Source organism: Mustela erminea, chromosome 11, assembly GCF_009829155.1.
Source record: "Mustela erminea isolate mMusErm1 chromosome 11, mMusErm1.Pri, whole genome shotgun sequence".
NCBI lineage: Eukaryota > Metazoa > Chordata > Mammalia > Carnivora > Mustelidae > Mustela > Mustela erminea.
The window spans coordinates 93136636-93159740 of NC_045624.1; the positions used below are offsets into that span (position 1 = coordinate 93136636).

The 23105-nt window shown below is 62.1% G+C and overlaps 1 protein-coding gene and 1 pseudogene across 10 annotated transcripts in view; one reads left to right on the top strand and one right to left on the bottom strand.

Annotated features, from left to right (window-relative positions):
* Positions 1-23105, bottom strand: part of CAMK2B (calcium/calmodulin dependent protein kinase II beta) — a 77321-nt gene that overhangs the window by 34100 nt on the left and 20116 nt on the right. For all 10 annotated transcript variants that reach the window (XR_004276948.1, XR_004276947.1, XM_032305407.1 and 7 more), the window contains exons 2-3: positions 15316-15410; positions 949-1008 (exon numbers count right to left, since the gene is read on the bottom strand). Coding sequence is in view for 8 of the 10 variants with exons in the window: in XM_032305407.1 (XP_032161298.1) it covers positions 949-1008; positions 15316-15410 (155 nt within the window). In the remaining 2 variants the exon portion in view is untranslated. The remainder of the gene's footprint in view (positions 1-948; positions 1009-15315; positions 15411-23105) is intronic.
* LOC116569719 lies at positions 22155-22280 on the top strand (annotated as a pseudogene).

Genomic DNA, 23105 nt, shown 5'->3' on the forward strand with positions numbered 1-23105 from the left:
CCCACGGCTGAGGCCACAGCCTGGGAGCTGGGAGTGGCATGTACCTCCCTGCAGGCCAGGGGCTCCAGAAGTGACCAAGCCACCCCATCTGTCGTTCCTTTTAAACAGAGTCCTGGGCTCTGTCCTGGCCCAACAGAGCTGGAATCGTGGCAGGAGGGGCCCTGAGCCCACCCTGACCAGCTCCCTGGGTGCCCCCAGGGCAGCAAACCCACTGGCCCCTCTGTGCTTCCCGGCTGCTTCGCACAGGGGGCTCCTTGGAAGTCCCTCCAGGGCCAGAGGTGGGGCCGGGCAGGCAGGTGGACACACACACCTGCTCCCTGGGGCAGAAGGCAGGGACTACCCCCGAGCCACCAGGGTGGGGGGTGGGGCACGGGGCTGAGTGCAGGTTGAGCGGCCCAGGAGGCCCAAGCTGACTTCCAGGGTCCTGTGGGTGCACAAGGAGGTGATCTGGGCTTTCAGAAAAAGGGTCACCATCCTTGAGGCCATGGCCCCAGGCTCCCCAGACTCTATACCCCCAGGGCACAGTGGCAATGACCAGCAGGGGACAACGGTGGCCCTCCAGAGAGAGCCCTCAGACCTCAGGCCAGGATGGCGCTTGACGTGGCCTTTGAGGTTTTTGGTTTCCAAACGTTTTTCTTCTTAACTGGACTGTCTTGCAGCTTTTCTGAAACCACACAATGTTTCTGCCAGGAATCCAGCTGGGAGTTAGAGTGATGGGCCGGGACCCATCCAGGCAGAGCTGCACAGGCAGCTGCCCAGAACCCCCACGGCCCCTGGAGGTCAGAAGAGAAAACCACTGCCAGGTGCCCGAGGATGGGACACTTCTATGGAAAAAGCAAAGGAGGCCTCTGGGTGTCCCTCTGTGGTGTAATCTCCGGGAGAGAAAGGTCGCTGGCCAGGGGACAGAAAGATGGCACCCCTGCCCCCACGCCCAAGACGGCAGCTCACCGATGTTGGAATGCTTCAGAAGACGGCAGATCCGAGCCTCTCTCTCCAGCTTCTGGTGATCTGCAGACAGAGAGCAACACAGTGTGACCCCCCCTGTGCCCCAGCAGCCAATAACCCCCCCATGCCCAGCACTGCCAAGACCAGTGGTTGCCAGACACACTCCCAGCCTGGGGAAGTGCCCACTGCCTCCTTCCGTACGTACCGGCCAACCGCCCAGAGACCCTGGCTGGCAGCACCAGGGCAGGAAGAGGCTGCCAAGTGTTCGCCTCGAGAGGCCCACGGAGGCAGAGGTGGGGAGCCCCAGGCGCTTCAGGAAGAGAAAATGCTGCACGTGTCATGGCAGAGCTGACGGCGCCAATCTATCCTTCACCGTGTCCTGATTCCAGACTCCCTGGAGCCTCCTACTGAAGCCTAGCGTGTCCGCCAGTGGCTGTGGGGCCGGCAAAACGTGGCTGTCGCCGGGCAGGGCCCCGGCCAGCAGGGTCCCGGGAGCCCTCCCAGCACCCCCCCTCCCTCGAGGCCAGCGCTTCTGTTCCAGAGGCTGGCTCTCTGAGGACTGAACCACTTACCAGAAACGTCTATTCCAGACAATCAGGGTAGCAGGAAGATTTTAAAATTTAATGGAGACCTTAAGAGCAAAATACTGGAAAAACCCTCCTTTCCGTTGACTAGAGAAGGCACAACGAAGGTGGTTATGGCCGCAAAACAGCACGCGGCCTTTGGCGACAGCAGCACCGCAGCCCCCAACACATACCGGGGGAGGACAAGCCGCTCACAGAGGGAGACCCAAAACGCACTTTCGTTCGGAGGTCAGCACACACAGGTGGCCAGGCACACACTGTGGCCAGACCGTCAAGAGAGGCAGGGGGTTCCCCACTCAGGATGGCAGCTGCTGCAGGGTGGGATGCACCCGGGGCGGGGCACCAGGGGTCCTGAGCCCCTCAGAGCAAGGGTGTGGGGCGCAGGGCGCTGCGCCGGCAGGTGCATACCATAGGCCCATCCCAGCGTATGCGGCAGCCTTTGCCAGGTACGACAAATGAGCAAGCGACTCCGCACGCTCCCCACACCTGCTGGCCCCCGGCACGGCCTGGGCTTGGGGGCAACAGACTCGGGCACCAGAAGGCCCTTCTGCAGAAAGGGAGCCTGCTGCCGCATCTGTGGTGGGCTCTCCCGGGGCCGCATGCCAGTGCTGGGCTCGGACAGACTTGTGAACACACCTGTGCTTCTCCTGAGCGGGAATGTCACGCCTGCAGACAGGACTCTCTCTGGGACACCTCCGGTCCAGCTGGCCCTCCCACCTCCCAGCACGGAAGCCCCCGGAAACACTAACCCCCCCGCCCTGTGTGGCCAGGTGCCCTGGCACTGGGAGGGCTCTGGCAGGACAGCAGGTGGGCACTGGCCAGAGGGCCTGAGCCTCACCCCACCCCACGCTCCCTCCCCTGCACCCCCGGCGCAACACGCCCAGGTGCCACCCCATCCCCTCTGAGGCGGGAGCTGAGCCCACAGAAGGATGCAGCAGTGTTTGTGACAGCGGGCACTGGGGGTGGGTCGGAGCGTCACCGTCTAGAGGGACGAGTCCAGCACAATTGCGACAGAACACACACAGCACGGATCCCCGTCTGCCATCGGATGAAACTCAGGACAGACGATGCAAGACGTGGCTGAGGGGCCACATCTCATCTCCCATCTTCGTGGGAAGGGGCTGTCGCCACGGCCAGGACCAGCCCTGCAGGTGCAATGGGAGCGACCACAGCCTCACTTTTTTGTTCCCGGAGCTTTCTCTTAAGTGACTACTCTGAACGGTTTTCAAATCTAGAGAAAGTTGCACAGACACTACCATGTCCTCAGAAAAAGCACTTCTGCATAATCTGCCCTTCCATATGCACACACTTTTCTGAGCGTCTGAGAGAAGCCCCAAGGTCCCCATCCTCCTAACAAGCGACAGCCCAGGAACGCATCCTGAGAGCAAGGGCACTCTAGGGCATGACCTCAGTGCAGAACATCGAACGCGCTACAGAACGGGAACCAACCCGTCCGCGTTCCGATTTTGCCAACCGTCCCAGGACCATCAGAGCCGCCTCCCCCGCGTGTGGATGACACAGGGAAGCCCGCCCGCGTGTGGACCGGGGCAGAGGCAGGGAGAGCTCTCAGGGGGGTCAGGCGGAGGGAGCCGGGGTCATTTTCATATATAAAGACAGGAGGAAAATGCACCTGGGAATCCCCTTTTCAGAAATATGCAACTGGAGAGACTGTCTTTTCCTCCTGAAAGCTGTCCCTGAGGGCGCAGCCCCATCCCTGGGACTGGCCGACTCCCAAGTGCACAGCGGGGAGAGAAGGGGAGCCTAGCCGATGGGCCGCATGCCGGTACCCACCTGTGGCCCCAGCAAGTCCCTGACCTTCCGGGCGGGCTGTCCCCTCGCTGTCAGGCCGGCCGCATGTGGTGGGGAGAGGCTCTGACACAAAGTCACAACAGGCGTGTGAGAGCACGCACCCCACCCCTAGACCGTGACCGCGTTTCCCCCTAAGAATCAGAAGGATGGAATCATTAAACAATATATTACTTTTTTCTTTACATTTTCCCCCAACTTGCAAACAATCTCGTGTTTCTTTTATGATGAGGCAAAATATTGTATTTAAAAAAAAAAAAGGGTCTGATCCCGTCTCCAACAAGCACAAAGCCACTGATCGATGAGGGCATGTCCCAAAAACCTGCCACGGCGACATCTGCCTGGGAAGTGCTCATCTAAGCTGACACCCCTGAGCCAGGACAGGACAGGGACAGGACGGGGACGGGAGGCTGTCCCCGCCCACGGAGTCAGGGCTCATCTAAGCTGACACCCCTGAGCCAGGATGTGATGGGACGGGAAGCTGTCCCCACACACAAAGTCAGTGCTTCACTCTACCCTCAGGCTTACATCCCTTCCCGCAGCGGTACCCCAGTTATTCCTTAACTTCTGCATGAAGAACCCCATTGTGGTCACGGTGAAGTGAGTCAAATATAACCGAGTCTGGTCCACAAGGAGCATGTCCCAGCCCTAAACGCTCACCTGGACCAAGAAGGGTGCCCCCAGCCCATTCCATTCCCCAGCGGGCAGCAGTGCCCCTGACCGGCCCGGGAACTCACCACACCTACTCACAGCTGCACCCACCTCCTTCTTGGGGCTCTGGCCGCGGGACCTCAGACACCATGGCAGTGATCACTGAGCAGGCCTGGGGCGGAATGCAGCTGAAACACTGCCCACCCTGCCCAGGGCTCGCCAGCACCCCAGGGCCTCCAGCCCAGCACCCTTCCTAGCCGCATCCTGTGCAATGACATCCTGGCTGGGGGCAGCAGGCTACCCCGGGGCCTCACCAGGCACCTGCCAGTGCTGGAGGGCTACAAGGTCTGAGCAACCAGGCCAGCTGACACTGGCCACAACGTTCAGAAGAGCCCTTCCACAGCTGTGGCCAGCTGCCCTATGTGTCTGGGGCACCCAGAATTGCCCTGTAGCCCAGTACCTGCCGCTTGGGGCCCCAGTGCCCCAGTTAGTGTGTTGGTACGGAACGCTGGCACATGTCACAGGACGCTTATAGTGCCTGTGCTAAGGTCGACAGAGCCCCAAGAATCTGGCCTGACACCCCACATGTCCCGGCCCCATAGGGCGGCCTCCTCTCCCCAGTCTCCCACGTCAGGCCCAGCCTGCATCTCCTTCCACATGCACCGGCCCCAGGGACGGCACCCTTGCGGCCTTCCATGGATGAGCCTGAGGGTGACAGGGAACAGGATGGGGACAGGAGTGGGGGTCCCAGGGAATGAGGGCAAACCTGCTCATAGAGGGGAGGTCCCTCTGCCCCCTTCCCTCCTAAAGACCTGCGGGAAGCCAGCACGGACTTGTGTCTAGGGACCCCGGGCCCGCACGCAGGTCCAGGCCACACGGAGCAGGTGCAGCCGTGATGTGAGCCCCGGGGACAGAAGAGGCGGAGGGCCTCATGCGGCCCTGCAGGAGCCTCAAGGGGGCCCCCCATACCAGAGAGAGGTTTTGGAGGAACAAGCCCTCACGGGGGACAGACGCGATTGTCACAGTGCTTGGGGACTCCCAAGTTCAACCGTCTCCTCAATGCTCAGACACCCTGCACAAGCCCGTGCCCGCTGGAGATGCCTCTCGCACATGCGACACATGTTTGCACACCTGTGCCCATGAGGACCAGATCTTTGTTCTCCAACCAGAGAGAAAGGGTTACAGATAAGACCAACATTCACTTACAACCCACGACAGAGTGCGTCCAACGCAGCAAAACAAAACCACAGCTATGACCCCACTGCCACCTGCCTGAGATCCAGCCGCGTGCACGCATGAGGTTGCCACCGGCAGCCCGTGGCCTGCACCGCCAGGAAACCCTCCTGGGTTTCCATCACCACATCTGTGCCAGGTCCGCCCTGCGCCCTCAGTGTTCCCAAGGTGAGTTCGACCAGGCTCAGAGGCTGGGGGCCAGGAAAGGGGGGCAGCAGCAGAGCCCTGCACACCCTCCATGGGGCAGCAGCTGCCAGACCTCAGGAGCCCCTTGTGAGCAGGAGGAGGCAGGGGCTGCTCCAGGCTGCCATTGCCAAGCCAGGAGGGCGATGGGCAGGGGCCCCCAAGGATCAGCAAGGGACAGGTGCCTGCCACATGAGGCCACACATGGGAGCCACCTGCTCCACTACACAGCAGGCCTCACCCTCATTCCAGTAACGCCCCAAGAAATGGCCAGCTCCACACAGCAAGTGCCCCCAGGCAGGGTCTCCCCCAGGCAGGACCCCCCCCAGCCAGGGTCTCCCCCAGGCAGGGCCCCACCAGGGAGGGCCTCCAAGGCAGGGTTTCCCCAAGGCAGAGTTTCCCTCAGGCAGGGCCCCCTCAGGTGGGGCCCCCCAGGCCGAGTCAGGAAGCTGAGGGAGGTGGGAGGCTGTACCCACAAGTGGGAGAGGACGCCTGTAGCTCCTGCCGCACTCAGTGTGACTGGCAGTCCCAGAAAAGGAAGCAGGTGCACAGAGGCACTTGGTCCCCAAGGCCAGGACGCGACCCCAGACCGTGGGCTCCTCACGGCCCCTCAGGGATGTGGTCCGCAAAGCCCTGACACCCGTCCCCCCAGCCCCCACCTGCTCCCCGGCTGTGGGTGACTCAGAGTAGAGATGGGGCAGTGCCAGGAGAAGGGGGACAGGAGGGACGTGCGTGGGCGCCTGGCCCCTCGCCAGCTGCCAGGAGCAGCAGCAGAGCTGTCACTGGCAGAAGGACGTCCGCGAGGCACTGGTGTGGGCGGAGGAGGGATGGGAGGGGGAGACGGCCCACCTGGCAGGAGGAGCTGCCAGCCGTCCCCCCCCCCAGCCCCGCACCCCCTCCCTGCACGCCAAGGTTTGGCCTGAAGCAAATGAGCCACCTCTTGGGAAAACCAGCAGTCGTGCTGGATGGAATATGAAATCCCACACAAGAGCCCACACAGCCTGGTGGGCAGCAGGGGCTGAGAGGGCAGCCACTGGACCCCCAAGGACCCCTGGGATGGGACAGGCAGGCTGTGTTCACTGGGGAGCCCCGCCAGCACCAGGGCCACCATCGGCTCCCCCACCCTGTCTGCAGGATGACCCAGGGACGCAGGGATGGCAGAGGGCTCGGGCCTGGGGTAGGGAGACTGGGACACGTCAGGAAGCCAGCCAAGGTCACAGGCTACAGCGGCTGCTCCCCAGCATGGCCCACCAAGTCCAGCAGCTCCTGGACAGACAAAGCCTGTGGGGATCTGTGTCAAGGTCAGGCCCCGCCCAGGGTCACCATCCATTTCCGCATGGACGTACATGAGTGCCCACCAAGGCCCCAGGACAGGACGGGCAGCCCTCGGGCTGCGGGATTTGGGAGTGTGTGTGTGTGCCCTTGTCCCAGAAGCAGACATGGACCAGCACTGGAGGGTCTGGTGGCACAGAGGGTGGGCAAAGCCATGGGAAGCCCGACACATTCCCGACACATTCCCCAGCCATGGGGGCCACAACCAGCCAGAGACAGAGCACCCCCCAGGAGAAGGCCAGGTGCTGACCGCCTCAGGGGACTTGGGGGAGCCGGCCCCCTCGTCCCATCCTGCATTCAGCTGTGGGCTCCACAGGGCCTGGGCTGCCTGGGCTCCTGTTCCCTCCAAGATAAACCAGCCGGGAAGCTGAACCAGGATCATGGAGCTGGGGGACTGCCCATGTTCCAACCTCTGGTGGACGTGGGGACCCTGGAGCAGCCAAGCCTCGCTCTGAGTCTGTTTCCCACATGCAGAAAGGGTGGGGGGATTCCAGGGAGAGGACTCAACAGACACGAGACCCCAGCCCCTTGTCCTGGCCCCACCTCTGTCTCCCCACTCCCAGCCTGCCTTGCAGAGCTGAGCACCTGGCCTGTTTTCCTGCTTCCCTCCTCCAGCCCCATGCCACAAGCTGCTTGAGACCCCGGCAGGTGTCCTCGATCCAATCGCCGGGGGTTTTCAGCAGCACCGCACACAGATGAGAACCTGCTGCCTCAGCTGACCCACCGCACTGGACCCTGGGACGTCATTCAGAGGTCCCTCCCCTCCTTCCCACCCATATACATGCCTGAACCATCACATGGCAAGAGGGAGCCTTCTAGAATCCTAGGAGGCTCACAGATATCCACATTACCCATCGCCCCAGGCCCGCGCCATCCAGCATCACCCCTGTAACTCTCATATTCCCGAATTCTCAAAATCTCCAGGGACAGAGCCAGCCCCCTTGTGGCTGAGCTGCTGGATGCCCTGGACACTTACACCTGCAGGGTCGTGAGGAGCGGGACGGGGGTGGCTTGGAGAGGGAGTGGGTCAGTGAAGACACCTATTCGAGGTGGGGGATCCCACCTTGGCTCTGTCCAGCTGACAGCATCGGGTCTTGGCACAAGGCTGCTGGCCGCCGGGAAGAGACCACTCTCAGGAAGGACGTCCCTGAGTCGGAGCTTCCACAGCTCGAGTCTGCAGATGGGGCTCACAGGGAGACTCCAGGGGCAGCTCGGGGTCCTGCCGGGTCACCTGGGACCAGCACCTGCCGCGCGCTCAGCACAGGCCCCGAAGCTGCCAAGGGCTCCTACAAGGTAGGGCTGCGACGACCCTCGCCCCACCTCTGAGATGGGGGGTGGGGCCCAGGGAGGCTGGGGGGAGCGGGGCTGCCATGTAGGCAGCCATGGGGGGAGGCCCCCACCGGCCCACAGTGCTTCCGTGGGGCACCCAGTCCTGCTCCGGGCGCCCCAGGGTGCCGGCAGAGCAAGGAAGATGAAAAGATCCCCTGCGCGGACTTCTGTGTGAGTTTTATTTCAAAAAGGCAACTTGGCAACCAGCAATTACTGCGCCCACCCCACAGGGGTGTCTGTGCCATCCTGCAGCTGCCACAGGGACAAAGACAGCCACCAGGCCCTCCCCCCCACAGCACACCCAGGCCTCTGAGCTGTGCGCAGGCCCCGGGAGGCTGGGGCATAGCTGGGCCCCCAGCGCCCTCCCTCTCCGCCCTCAGCTGGCCTCCCCTGGACGGAGGCCTTCCTCACCGCCCCCTTGGGCCCACAGCCATCACCCAACACAAGGTGCAACTCAGCTCAGAAACAGGGCCCACATGTGAGGCCCCTGCTGTGCAGCCCCCTCGCCCGGGGCAACCTGCCTCCCAGGGCAAGTGCCCTGGCCCCAAAGCCTCTCCCCAGGCACACCAGGCGCAGGGCCCTCCTACCCCGTGCCAGAGAGCAATCATTCAGAGACATTGACCACATCCCACGGTGGAGACCGGGGACTCCACTCTCTAGTCACTCCGACGCCTGCCTCCCGCAGCCCAGGCTGCTCCCGTGTCCCCAAGTACACCCCACAGGCCTGCGTGACATGCAGCCCGCCTGGGCACCGTAGGCAGCTGTCCGTCTCAGCTGTGCAACATCTGGGTCCTGGGCTGGGTCATGTCTGCAACCACAGGGCAGGACTCCCAACCTCCCCGGTGGTGACTGTCCTCTGGAATCCTCTGTCTCGTCAGCTGTCAGACGGGACACAGCTACCTTCCAGGACAGGAGGGTGTGGTGACGGGATATCCCGGGGCTGCCTCCTCTTCCACTTCGTCTCTAGCCCTGGTATCACAGGTCCTACTGGGTAAGGTCCCATCCCCACCCACCCCCGGTGGCAACCTCGACGCGGCCTCAGCAGCACAGCCAGCCCATGCTCCTGGCACTGAACAGAGACTGTATGCCTTCCTTATAGTCTGGGCACAGCCCCAGACAGCACAGGGCTCACCCCCACAGTCCTACTCAGAGATGACACCCAGGCCCCCCAATGGCCCCAGGACCTGCCGAGCCAGAGTGCTGGGGCCAGAACCCAGGTCCTCAGACCTAGAACTGCCCCTCTGAACCTGCATCCACCTCTGGGGGGCTCCGGGTGCATGTGGGGACGGGCAGAGGTGCTGGGAAGGGTCCCTTCAGATTTCAGGAAGGACAGGGCACAGGAGTTCACGGACATTCCCTCCTAATGACCTTCCCAATCATCCCGGGCCAGTCCACCTTCCAGGGGGCCACTGCCCCTTCACCCCTGGTGCCCCCCACGACCTAGTGGGGTGGGAGGCACCACAGCCACCTGAGCCCCAGAAGGGGGAACACCAACACTGTTCAGACCCCAGCCCCTGGGACGGACTCCGCCTTCACAAATGCCACCGCGCTCCAGAGTCACCCGGACCCCAGAGGCTGTGCTCCGCACCTCACCTGTGAGCCCACCAGGACCCCCACTGGCCTGGCCTTTGCCCTTTCTCTGCCCTTGTCCTGGACCCACCCCCACCATTTTCAGAAGTTTCAACTTAGCCGATCTGGTTCATGAATTAACCACGAGAACCCATTCTTCCAAGAGCACAACACAAAATGCCCAGCTGAATTCGGGTTCCGGATCACAACAAAAACTTGTGTCAGTATGTTCCGAAGTCAGACACACCGCGATGCCCTTTCTAGCGTAAGCATGGCCTATTCCGTTTGCGCCTGATTTGTACTCAGGTTTCCCTCACCGTCTGTCCGAAAACCACAGTACCTGCTCCATCTGCTGGCGCCCCGGTCCCCCTCCTCCAACCCGGGAGTGAGGGTCCCCGGACAGGACCTGAGAGCCAGGGCCCGGGAGCAGGAGGGCGCAGAGGGAGAGGCCCCCATTCCCACGCTCTCCAAATCCCCGCAGGACCCCTCCCACCGTCCAGGGTCCCCTGGAACCCCCACATGAGGGCCGAGTGGACTAAAAGTTGGTTGGGGGTCTGGGACACGCTTACTCTAAAAAATTAATCGTTTATCTGGAATTGGGACCCGCTGACACTGTAAGACCCTGGATCAGCCCCAGGGGGCGCTGCGAGCGCCCGGGGAGGAGCCCCGGAGTGCCCCGGTCAGTCGGTCAGTCAGGGTCAGTCAGGGACGCCGGGGCTGGGGCTGGGACTGGGGAGGAGCGGGGAGGGGGCAGGCGGGAGGGGGAGAGGATGTTAAGCGAGGAGAGGGAGGCGGATCCGGAGGAGGGGAGAGGGAGGGAGAGGGAGGAGAGAATGGATAGGAGGGAGGAGAGGGGACGGTGGGGAAGGGTCCCCACCTCGGAGCGCAGGGGAGGGAGAGAGAGGGAGGGGCGCCAGCCGCGCATGCTCAGCCGCCCCTGCAATGCGGCGCTGCGTCCTCCATTAACCCAGTTCCGCAGAGCCCGGGTCCGCTGCCGGGCTGTGGTCATGGGGGGGCGCCCCCCCCCCAGCGAAACCTGGGAAACCTGGGACTCGGTGTGCCAAGAGGGCCGGTTCAGCTTTCTGGTGGGAGGGGGCTGGGTCTGCCCCGCCCCATCACACTTTCGTGCAGGGATGCCCCAGGGCACAAGGAGCCACGCAGGCCCTAGGGAAAGTGTAGCCCGAAGTGACCCAGGAAGGAGCTGGGGGTGAGCCAAGCATCAGCTTGCGGGTCCCAGGAGGCTTACAGGTGAGACCTCATCTCCTCATCTGTCACCTGTCACTCAGTCCCCTCATCCAGAGATGAGCCCCTCCCCTGAGGTGAACCCCACCTGTGAGCCCCACCTGACCTCACCTGTGTGGTCAGCCCCACCTGTGATACCAGCCCCTCCTCTGTGGGGTCAGCCCCATGCCTGACCCTCATCAGACCCCCCAGCTGGGTGGACCCTAAAGCTGCCCATGCCCCAGGCTCTGCTCAGCACCGCTGGGGGAACCTGAGCAATTCTCCTGACTTCTGTAGGACTCAGCTCCCTCATTTGTGAAATAAGGTGCCCAGCCCGACCACAGGGGGTGAGGAAGGTATGCCCAGCCTGACCACAGGGGGTGAGGAAGGTCATGGAGAAGCCTCCTGCAGATACGGTGCTGCTGAAGGGCAGGGCAGGCCCCCCTCCTCGGCAGCTCCCTCCTTCCCTGAATTTAGCCACCACCCAGGGTCGCTGCCGAGACGAGACGTGGTCTGCAGACTCGCATGCCCACAGGCCCTGACCCCAGGTGATTCACGTCCCTCGAGCTGCTTCTGTGAACAGTACCCAGCAATCCAGGTGTGTTCACTGTACCCCCCCCTTGGAGACACAGGAAGCATTACAGCCCCCACAGCACACGGCACCTGTGGGGGCCACCTGCAGTGTCCTGGCACTCCCAGGAGCACCCGTGACCGAGCAGGGCAGGTGACGTGTGTCCAGGGCAGGTGACGCCTGTATGCTCCTGGCCACTGCGTATGGCCGGCCACTTCTCTATCACCAGAAGCCTCAAAGGAGCCAGGCTGCTGCACCCTGTGGGGGGGAGTGGGGACCCCCTCCACAGTGCACTGGACCCAGCAACAGGTGGACAGGACGGTGGGGGACAAGGGCTCTGCGTCTCCAGTTCCCACCACTCCTCTTTCTAAGGCACTTGCCCTGGGTCCCTCCCCCTCATCCATGGGCCCCTCTCCATCCCTCCTCCCAGAAGGACAGCGGGACACAGATCTGGGAAGTGGTTTGGCACATGCCACAGAACAGGCTGGGTGCCCTCGCTCAGGACACGTTCTGTGACCCTGTGGGATTTAGTTACGGAGTGGCCGCCAGACTTCCCAACCACGCTCGGGTGCCCGGACGTCCCAGATGACCAGGGGCATGCCCCACAGGCCCAACCCAGCAGCCCAACCCTCTAGATACCTCCACCCCATCCCCACCCGGCATCCTATCTGGGAGCCTAACCCATCTCCAGCATACTCTTGTGTATGCCCCTCACCAAAATGCATTCACTCCAGGAATGTAGCCATCCCCTCCACACCACTTCTGGAGCGCCGGGCTCTGGCCAGAGTGGGAGACGTGGTGGGGAACCCAGCGGATCCAGGCCCTGCCCCCAGGGCCTATAAGTCTGGTGGCAAAGACAGCCATAGTACAAAGAGGGTGCTTGGGTCCCACATTCTACTGAGGCAGAGAGCAGACACATTGAAGAAATGTCACCAACAGACAGTTTGGGAAAATCATTTCCAGAGAGAACAGACACGTGCAAAGGTCCAACGGCATGAGGCACTGGACGAATCCAAGGGCCTAAGGAGAGCTGGTGGGAGGGAGCAGACAGGGCCAGACGGTGCGTCAGGCCAGGGGAGAACTTGAGGCCTATGGAAGGCTGCCTGGCAGCCTGACAGAGGGTCTGGGAGCAAGAAGGGCACAGAGCTGATAGTGCCCTCTAGGAACAAGCCATCGGCAGAGAGATGCCTCCAGACTTGGGGGGTTTCCAAGCTGGGCGGGAGGACCCAGGGCAGCTTCACAGAGGAGGGGGCCTGGAACCTACAGGCTGGGTGGCCAGGAAGGGGAGGGAGCAAGGCAGAGAGGGGAGGTCTTGGGCAGCACTGTGCCTGTGGGCCACTCCTAAGCACCTTACTCCCCACACAAACTGGAACAAGTACACACTAGTTTCATCCCTGTTATGGCTGGGGACACTGAGGCATGGGGGGAGAGGGCTTGGTGCCAAGCCCCAGCCCACTGTTGGCCCACGCTGAGCACGAAGGCAAGAGTCTGCACAGAGACCCTGTCCCCTCAGCTAGGAAAGCCGGGAGGGACTGGGGAGGGCCTGAGGACCCTGAGGCCTCCGCAGAGGGGAGGCGACCAGTCGTCTGTGTAGACTGCTCCTCCCTTGGACAGACGTGCTAAGCAACAACGTGCGGAGCAGCAGGGCATCTGGGATGGGCTGCGGGACGGGGGTTACAGATGAAGCAGAGTCGGCGGAGAGTCGACAGTTGTCGAAGCTGGGGGACCATGCTGTCCCCTTCTCTCTATTTGGGGATGTTTTAAAGTTTCCCTGATAAAGAATTACAAAGGAAACAAAAATGTCCCAGACCCCCCTCCCAGTGCTGGGCAGTGCAGAGGACTGAGCATGAGGGGCAAAGCATGAGGGTAGGTGGGACGGGGCGGGCCAGCCACTCTGGCTCCCCACAGCCCTGCTGCGGCCCTGCTCCCACCACCCATCCCAGGCTGTGCCCAGGACACGTGTGTGAGGACATGGGCAGGAGCAGGGCTGACCGGAGCCCCAGGCTCCACATAGCTCCCCAGCCGCACACTGGCAAGGGCTCCAGGGGCCTGGCCTCAGGGACACAGAGGCAACAAAGCAGGCTGTCAGGCCAGGAAGGGGCGAGAAGGTGCACTCCTGCGGGGGCAGAGTGAGCAGGTGCAGTGGTACTCTCCCAACACACCTGCAAGTTGAAGCTTCTGCTGGTCCTGACCCTCCCTGCCTGTAGAGCACGTTGAAGGCACCCACAGGGCAGGGGGGAGGGTACTGCAGGGGAGCCGCATGATTCCACAGAAACATATCCATGTCCATTTCTGCTTGGGCCTCACAAACTCCTATGCATCCCTCAAGACCCTCCTACTGCTCTGTGCCCTCCCCGCTGCTCATGCCCACACCTGGAGTTGCAGTGGCTTACAAGGATGTTTGCTCAGCGCCAAGCGTGGGGAGAGGGACTGCTTTGACAGTCTAGGGGACATCTGAGGGGGGCCGCCTCTCCTCCTCCCATGGTCTGGAACAAGCCTATGTTCCTCCTGCCTTAGGGACTCCACCCCTGCAGCCATAACCTCCCAAACCACCGACAGCCGGCATCCACTCGCATCCCCCAGCTGGTGTCGGGGACCTCAGGAGCTGCGTGCATGCGTGTGAGCTGCTTGCATGTGTGTCTGGTCTGCATGTGCGCTGTGTGTGCATGTGCGCTGCATGTAGGCGCGTGTGCTGCGTGTATGGTGCATGCTGCGTGTATGCTGTGTCCGTGCATATGTGCATGTGTGTGCGCTGCGTGCGTGCATGAGTGTGTGTGCGTGTGTGTGCATGCCAGGGCACACTCTGTGGTGTCACCTTGTCCAGGCACATGTGCTCTGGGCTGCCTTGGCTCACAGAGTCGCAGCAGATCCACAGCATTCCCCCTCCCAGCCCAGCCACCACAGCCAGCCCCACAGAGGCCAGCAGAGCCCACCACTGTCCCCCTGGGGAGGGGGTGGGCTGGTCATCAAGGGACGGTCAGGAGCTCGTGCTTCTGGGTCTGCCCAGAATCTCCCTGCTCATGCCCGCATGAGGGCAGCAGGCTCTGAGGACGTGGGACTGACCCTCCCCGCCGGCCCTGCAGGCCCCCCACCGTGAGCTTGGACAGGAGAGCCCACCCCTGGAAACAGGTCGGAAGAACTCGCACGGGGACTCAACGGTGTGCCCTGCAGGCCACCAGACTGACCTGCAGACCCCACAGACTGGACCCCACATCTCGGGGGGAAGGTAAGCCAGCACTACCCAAGCCCAGCGCCTCTCAGACCAGAGAAGGAGCCTCTCAGCTCAGATCTGTGTCTGGACACTAACCGGGGTTCCCCAGGCAAGCGAGACAGCACCAGACTGGGGCCCAGCTTGACTCCCTCTGCCCAGGGGTCCCCGCCCTCCTCCTGACTGGCCCTGGGGTCCATCGGGGGGCCTGTTGGATCCCTGCCCCTTGCCCCCAACTGTGTACTCTGACAAACCTGCTGAGGGCAGCACCCCACCACACATCACTGTTGGACCCCAAGAGGGCAGGGTTCTATTGTGTGCCCAGCCTGGGCCACCACTCAGCAAGGGCTCCAGAGGGACAACAAGGTGGACGGGCTCCTGCCCAGCACCACACTCAACCCTGCAGGCCCAGAGCCCTGCCCTACTTCGGCAAACCATTCCCTGGAGAGGTCCCACGGTCCAGTAACCCCACAGCATTGCTCACGAGACGTCTTCAGCCCTCCGAGTGCCCCCACTGCCAGCCTTCAGGAGCTCCCAGACCAGAGTCAAGGAGTGACCCCAGTCTGAGCGGATGGGTTCCTCTCCCTGCGGCTGACCCCACCAGGCCGGAGGAGATGCCACCCCCGTCCCGCCACGCTCCAGGCCTACAGGAGCCCGGCCCCCACCGGCGCAGCCATGCCTACCTCTGGCCGACAGCTTCTTGGTGTTGATGATCTTGGCTGCATACTCATGGCCGGTGCAGAGCTTGACACAGCGCCGGACCACAGAGAAAGCCCCCCTGGGGAGGAAATGGGGGACAGAGACAGAGGAGAGTCGATTAACCTCCCTGTGAGCACCTAGCACCCGACCCCAAAGCCCAGCCTGGGCTGTGACCTGTTCCGGGCAGATGCTCCTGGCCCCTGTGCTGGGCGCCTGCCAGACAGAGACCCCCTGCCTGGGGGAAACCCAGCTCTTGCTAGACTGTGTTCTTGCCGTCCTTGCTGGATGAAGGGCCTGCCTGGGGTCTCCCAGTGTCCTCCTCTAGCTCTCTACACCAAACCGTGAGGCCCAGCGAGTCCTCCCCAAAGCCACGAACCAGCCCAGCTCCAGGCAGTGTAGCTGGGATTCATCAAAGGTTCTGGAGGGAGGGAGAAGCGTCGTGCCACTAAGCTGCCCAGCTGGAGGACAGGGCCCCTCCCGAGTTGCACGGCAGTGCTGGTGCTTCTGAGAGCAGGGGCATGGGGGGTGGCACAGAGGACCCCGAGCAGGCCGTGTGGGTGCCATTGGGTCCCATGTGGTATTCCATTGTCACCAGCCCTAGTTTAATCTGATTTCCTAATAACATCACACAGGTTCCTGGGAGTCGGTCGGGAACAGGAAATGTCTCAGGAAGGGTCTCAGTCCAGCTGGGAGGCCACAGGGGACAGGCGGGCACAGTGGCCCTGTTGGGCTGAGCACACCAGGCCAGGCAGCGGCCCCTCTACCGTCTTCCTTCCCAAAGGCCCCGCAGGCACAGGCCTCCCCACCATCCACGCAGCCTGATAAACCCACAGCTGCTGTGGGCGCGGGGAATGCAACATCTCCAACAGAGAACACTTGCCCTACAACAGTCCCCCTTCCTCCTGGCTTTGCTTCCCACAGAGTCGGGGCCCCATGCCCAACCGGAAGGTCATGATCTCCGGACATGCGGTCCAAAGGTCAGCAGCCACCTCATGCCATGTCCCCAGCCTGAGCCGGTCACCTGCTCACGAGGGCTCGTCACTCTCTCGCCCGGCGTTGTAAGCCAGTGCACGGAGACAGCATTCACACAGCCTCTGCTCCGACGGCCTGCTGTGACACAGCTCTCCCTCGCAAGCACGTACTGAACCCGATCCATAAACAGAGCCTAAACCCAGCGTGCGCACACAGGAAGAAATCATGGTGCCCTCGGAGCTCAGAACTCCGCGCAGCTTCAGGCGTCCACTGTGGGCCCTGGGACATGTCCCCGCTGATGAGGGGGCACCACTGGATCCTTTCGGAGAAAAAACTTCATTAAAGCGTACTATTCACTTTCCTGAAAAAATGTGAGTATTGCACTAAATCTAACAGCGCAGCTCCTTGTGACCAACGGCTCTGCGCGGGGCTGCGTCCTTGCGTTCCTGAAGTCAGCTGGAAAAGCTGGTGGGGGCTGTTTGTGGGGGAGCAAGCAGGCTGGGGACGCACACGGCTCCGTCCACGCCCTCAGCCCCTGTGCTCCCTCTCACTATGTTAGAAGACAGGGAAGAGAAGGATGGTGTTTTGACCCTCATGGAAGGGGGAAAACCAGAAGCTTCCTGCCCGTCTGGGTTTGAAAGCTGCTCTGTCCACACTGCATCGCTCTCTCTGAGCCTGTCTCCCCTCGGCTGCAGAGGCAGGAGAGGCTCCCAGGGCCGCCCAAGGGCTGATCGAGGCCTGCATGACCATCTGCCCCCACTGCCTTGGTCTCATGCTCACTGACTGCTGGAGAGGAACCCAGCCCCACCCACTGCTGGCCCACGATTACCCCAGGCTCCGTGAGCCTCCGGGGGACAGTCAGGACTTCCTGTGCTAGAATCTGACCTCATGGCCTAGGCCTGAGCCCCACCTGCAAGTTGCCAATGGCTGGGGCAGGGTGGGCCACAAGGGAGGCCCCCAGGGGACGGAGGTGGGATCATTCTGGGACCAGGGAGGGTCACATGAGGCCCTCCCACCAGACAGGGTAAGGACAGGATAAACAAGAGTGAGCAGGAGTCCCGCCTGGCGCGCAGCAGGGAGGGCGCAAACAAGATGATGATGAGCCTACAGCCAGAAGGCTGGACCTCTGGACAGACAGCTATGCAGACCGTGCCAGGGGCTGCCCCTCTGCCCCACATCCGGGGGCCTGCTTCCTCCCGGGGCGGTGAGGACCTGTGTAAGGCCGGAGGCAGGCAGGCAGAGGCCAGACACTAGACTAGGAGGGAACAAGGAAGGCAGCAGGCACAGTGCATCCAGCAGGCACTCAATACCGGACACAGACCTTTTTCCCCCCAAGGTCTCACCTACCAAGGTGAGAGGAGGGCACCTCTGGGAGCCCCTCTGGGGTAGTCCCTGTTGCCTGGCCTAGAGGAAAGTTCTAGAAAGGGCTGCCCCCACCCCTGTCTGCCATTAGGCACCTGCACCCCAATGCCCATTCAAACCCAGTCCAAGGATGAGGGGCTGGGCAGGGGGCAGGGGTCTCCAACGGTAGATGCTGTGGGAGTCACCAGGAGAGGCCTCCAGGCACTCAGACAACTCCCCACGTGGACTCGCTGGAGAGAGAAGCCGGCCATCAGGCAGCAAGGCAGGACAAGCACAGGGAAGCTGTGCAGCCCCCAGGAACCACCCCCCCCCCGGCCTCTGGTCATGGCAAACCCAATCTCATGGCCCACACCAGGCATCTGCCCCCTCCCCTTGGGCTGGCCCTGAAGGACTGCCAGGAACTGCGCCTCCCAGATGGACCACCTGCCCTCCCTGCACCTGGACTGGGCCTCAGCCTGGCATCTCAGAGCAGCTGCCGCCTCCTCCCCTCGCGGCCAGCTCAGCCAGTTGCCAGACCCTGAGCAAGGAAGTCCCCCAGAACCGCAAGTATGCTGAGAAAAACGTGCTGTTCAGGCCACCTGCCAGGGGTCCCAACATCCAGGACACGGTGGAGAGAGGTGAGGCCAGCAGCGTCCTTCCTTGGGACTCACCCCATCCTGCCCCCAGAAATATGTCATCGAGAGACATCTACCTGACCAAGAGCCGGGGTCTCTATTCTGACCCCCCTAAGACGGTTTTCTGCTACTGAGGTCCCAGTAAATGACGGGGTCATTTTCTCAGTCTCAAACCAGCAAGGACTCAAAAGACATTCTCTTTTTTTAATCGGCTTGACTTGACTCTTAAAAGCCCCACAGCGCCCTTGGTGCCGGGGGCCTCAGAATCTGAACACTCATTTCTAATCACTTCGAACAGGAACCGTGATTTCCACCAGCAAGAAGGCCCCACCCAGGCAGGCAGCAGGGTGACCTCCTGGCTCAAAGCGGTCCCTCAACCAGGCCTGCCCTCTTCCCCACTCTCCTCCCCGCCCTTCCCTGCACCCTTGCAGCTGTCCTCCTGGCTTCTCCCCTACAAGCCAACGTGGTCCACGGCCCCTGGAGCTTCTGGCCACAAAGGGCAGCCTCACCTGGGTACAGTCCAGAGACCATGCCGGCACCTGCCTGTCTGTGGCTCTCCGTAGCCTGTCCTGGTGTGGGCCGGGGCCCCCCAACCCGACCCTCCTGCTCTGCTCAGGGGTCCCACGGACACAGCCCCTCAGGAAACACCCTCCATCCCACGGCAGATGCCCCCACCACCTCCTGCGGCCTACTCTCCGCAGTCCGCCCCATCCCAGTCTCTCGCTCTTTCTGGGGACCGCCCCTTCCCCTCCAGCGGTACAGGCAAGCCCACTCGTCCCCCGGGGCGGACGCAGCGAGCCAGCAGGCCGTGAGGGCCCCCGTCAGCCAGCGCAGGGGCGCAGGGGTCGCGTCCTCACTCACCTCCCGCTGCTGCCCGCCCAACCTGTGGCCGCAGCAGCAAGGTCCGGCCCTGCACTTTCCTCCAGTCTCTGAACCGCCCCAACATGCCGCCCCCCACCCAACGCCACAGGGAGCCTGCCCCTGACGCGCACCACCTGCGCCCGTCGCAGCGCCCGCTCCCCGCCGCACCTGGCCACGAAGACCCGCCCCTCCCTGCTCCACCCGCTCTATGCCCGCGCCCACCTGCCCGCCCCGCCCCGCAAGCCCCGCCCCGCCCGCTGGCCCGTCCTTGTCGGCCCCGCCCCTACCCCCAGCCCCGCCCTCCCCGCCTCTACTGGCTCTGCCCCCTCTGTCAATCCCACACCGCCCCTCCCCCCGCCCCTGCAGCCCCGCCCCCTGTCCCTGTCAACCCTTCAACTCGCCCCTGCGACTCCAGCCCGCAGCTGCCCCTGCTTCTCAGCTGGGCGGCTCGGCTCTCACCCGGTTTCCTGGCAGACCCTGGGGGGCAGCGGCGGCCCCTCTCCCGGCCGCCCCCACCCGGCTCACGTCCCGCCTCACCCCGCCCTCCACGCGGGGGCTCATCTGCTGAGCCGCAGACTCGCCAGGTTTGGGAAGGAGTCCGGAGGTCCAGCCCACACCTCACAGGTGCCCCACGGCGACCCGGGGGCGGGCCTTCCCGCAGCGAGCCCGGCTGCGGCCCGGGTCCGACCCGCCTCAGTGCCTGCAGGGGGCCGCTGCGTTCCCGCAGGTCTCAGAGTTCACAGCCGAGCAAACCAAAGCCTTGAGTCAAAGCAAAGGACCCAACCATGGTTCATCTGCTGGCCCAGGCACCCCGCAGCTGGGGACGGAGTTGGGGGTGGAGGTCTGCTCTGGATGGGAACAGCCCTCTTGAGCGCCCCGCCGGCAGGCCGACCGATCCTTCTGGAACAGGCTGGGCAGGCAGCAGAAGCAGCTGGCCGCTCCTCCAGTCTCCCCACTGCACACTCACCAGTCGGTGCTGAGACCGGCTGGAGCGGTACCGCGTTCTCCCCAGCCTGGCCGGGCCCAGATAGACTCAGCTCAGGGGGTGCCGGCCAGGCTCCGGTCGAACCAGCCAGGGACGCCCTTCACTTGTTCCCTCCCCTTCGTTTAAACTGAATCAAGCTGCTATTTGTGTATTGGGGGATGCCCTTTTCCTACCTCTGACTGAGACTAGCTCTGGGGAAGGAAGAGAGGGGTCCTTCTATGGTTTCGATCGACTTAGGTAACTGGGCAGGAAACATTAACTTCTACATGAAACGGAGGGCTGCGATTGTTGTTATGTATTTCCTGCTTATGCTACGACTACTGCGACTGTAGTATGCATTACCCATGCTCCTGGCAGAAAACGGAACCAACGAGGTAGTTGGAAGAACGCGTGGAAGGCGCCCCCACCTTTATGACCCGCTGGGGGACCCGCACCTGTTTACACTCTGTTTTCCCCTCCCTCTCGAACACACTGAACAACCCTTCCATGTGTGGCAGCTGCAAACTGCTCCGGCAGAGGACGCCAACCCCGGGGACGCCAGGAGGGAATGTCAGCCTCCCGGCCTTCCCCCCTGCCTCCCCGGCCCTGGGGCTGGAGCCAGGGAGGAGAGCGTGCTGGTCCCCAGCAGGATTTGGGCAAAAATGTGTCCCACTGGGCAGGAGCTCCGGGTCCTGCTGCAGGAGTGATGTGCAGAGCCCAGGCCCACAAGGGCCACCAATCCCCAGTGACAGGATGGCTCTCCCTCTGGGGACCGCGTCCCACCGCCGTCCAGGGAGGACACGGGGAAGCAGGTCTGAAGAAGCCTGGCTGGAGACCAGTGTGGATAACACTGCACCGTATCTGTGAACACCCGTATCCCTGTGGCCTCGGCAGTGTCCACGCAAGCCACACGTGCGAGAGCCTGGTTTGTGGACTGCCTTCTGTGTCGAGTGTCACCTCACACACAATCCCCACGCTCTGACCTAGATCACGACTTGTCCTCTTCGGAGCAGACAGCATTCCTTCCAGGGGTCGCCGAGCACTTTCTCAGCCGACAGGCACTGGGGATGTGTCCGATGTCCCTCCTCAGAAATGGCCTGCCATGAACATCTCGGTTATTTCCATAGAGTTATTAAGGCACATTAGCTGGGCGATTCACAACAACTTACCACACCACCAGTGATGAAAACGGCCTGTTCTTCGGCTGCCCTGGTGTCCAACCCAGGCCCTTCCCAGGCCCTTGAAATCCCGGTGGCTCCCAGCCCGGTCCTCTGAGCCCCTGTAAGAAACTAAAGCTCTGCACCATCCCTGCTGTGCTAATGTCCTGGGGCCACCTCAGCAAAGCACCACAGACTGGTGGCTTAAACAGCAGAAAGGTATTGTCTCCCAGGCCCAAGGGCTAGAAGTCCAAGATCAAGGTTCCGGTTCCTCCTGAGGCCATGAGGGAGAGTCTGTTCCGGCCTCTCCCCAGCTTCTGGGGGTTGGCTGGAGATCCTTGGTGCTCCTTGGTCTGTAGAAACATCACCCTGCCCTCTGCCTTCATGTTCACATGGCGTTCTCCCTATGTGCCTGTCTCTGTCCAAATTTCCCCTTTTTAGAAAGACACAGTCATATTAAATGAGGAGTCATCCTACACCAGGATGATTCATCTTAACTCATTACATCTGCCACAACCCTAATAAGGGTCACATTCTGAGATCCCGGGGTTAGCACTCCAACATATGAATTCTGAGGAGACACAATTCAGCCCCCAACACACACGGGCCCTCACCTCAGCTCCACCTGATGTGCCACTGTGTGCACCAGACAAACATTTCCCAAATGATGTTCCTCAGACTTTACCTCTGCAGTCAACAGATGGTAGGTACAAAGGGGGCTTTTTAGGTAAAGTTTGAGAATTAGTAAGTTAAATGGTGTTTTCCTTCCTTCCTTACTTGCTTGCTTTTTTTTTAATTGCAGGACTTCTCAGAGCCTTTAATATGGTCATCTGTGCTAGGAGTGTCCAACTAGGGAGTCATGAGGTGCAGCCTCTCCCTAATTATTTCACCACAGCTTTGAGCAGTGGCAGTATCGTAGCCAATGAGGTTTATCCAAGGTGCAATTATTGCTAATTGAAACCTAATTATTTCACCACAGAAATCTTTACTCAAGAAGTGTCATGAGGGCCAGGAATGGGGGCAGAGGGTCTTTGAGTCTCCAGGCCTCAATCCTGACCCCCTTCTGAAACCCTATGAGGCCCGCCGAAGTCCAGCGACAGATGTCTGCTGAATGAACCCCCCCTACAAAGTAGGAAACGGCGAGGAAGGGCAGAAACACCGCCGCCGCCAGCCAGCGTCCACCGCCCGGCCACGGACACACACCCGAATGTGAGAGAGGAGCGGCTTCCCCAGGAGTCCTGCGGGTGCAGCTCAGAGGAAGACCCCGGCAGGGCCCCGCACGACCACTTGTGCCAGGTGCCCTGAGGAGATCTGGGCCTGAGTGTGCACAGTGGTGACTAATCGTTGTGACTTTCTGCAGTCACACCAAGGTCAGCCAGTCCCACACAAATGAAGAGCCTGACCTTGGCACGTGTCCGCAGCGTCCGGTTTCAGTCTCACAGCTCACACCGTCACCCTCCCCCGCCACGCTGCGCTCCCCTGCAGCCCACAGACACCCTCGAGCAGCTTCCTGGAGGGCTCCAGCAGAGGTGATGGGCCCAAGACGGGCATCAGCCCAGGGGACGCGGTGAGGTCTGGAGAGGGAGGAACATGCTGGGACAGAGCTACTGTGGGAAGATGAGAAGGTTCTGGAGAGACAGTGGTGATGTCTGTGCACACCGCAAATGTCCTTAGGCTACGGATGCCGGATACTTGAAATCAGTTTAAATGGTAAATTTTATATTATGTGTATTTTACCACAAGGGAAAAAACAAAGGGATGGAGAACACGGGAGCAGCCGCACTGATTTCAGAGGGAGCAGAGGGAGCAAGGGGGGTTATCAGGGTAAAGAGGGGCCTCACACG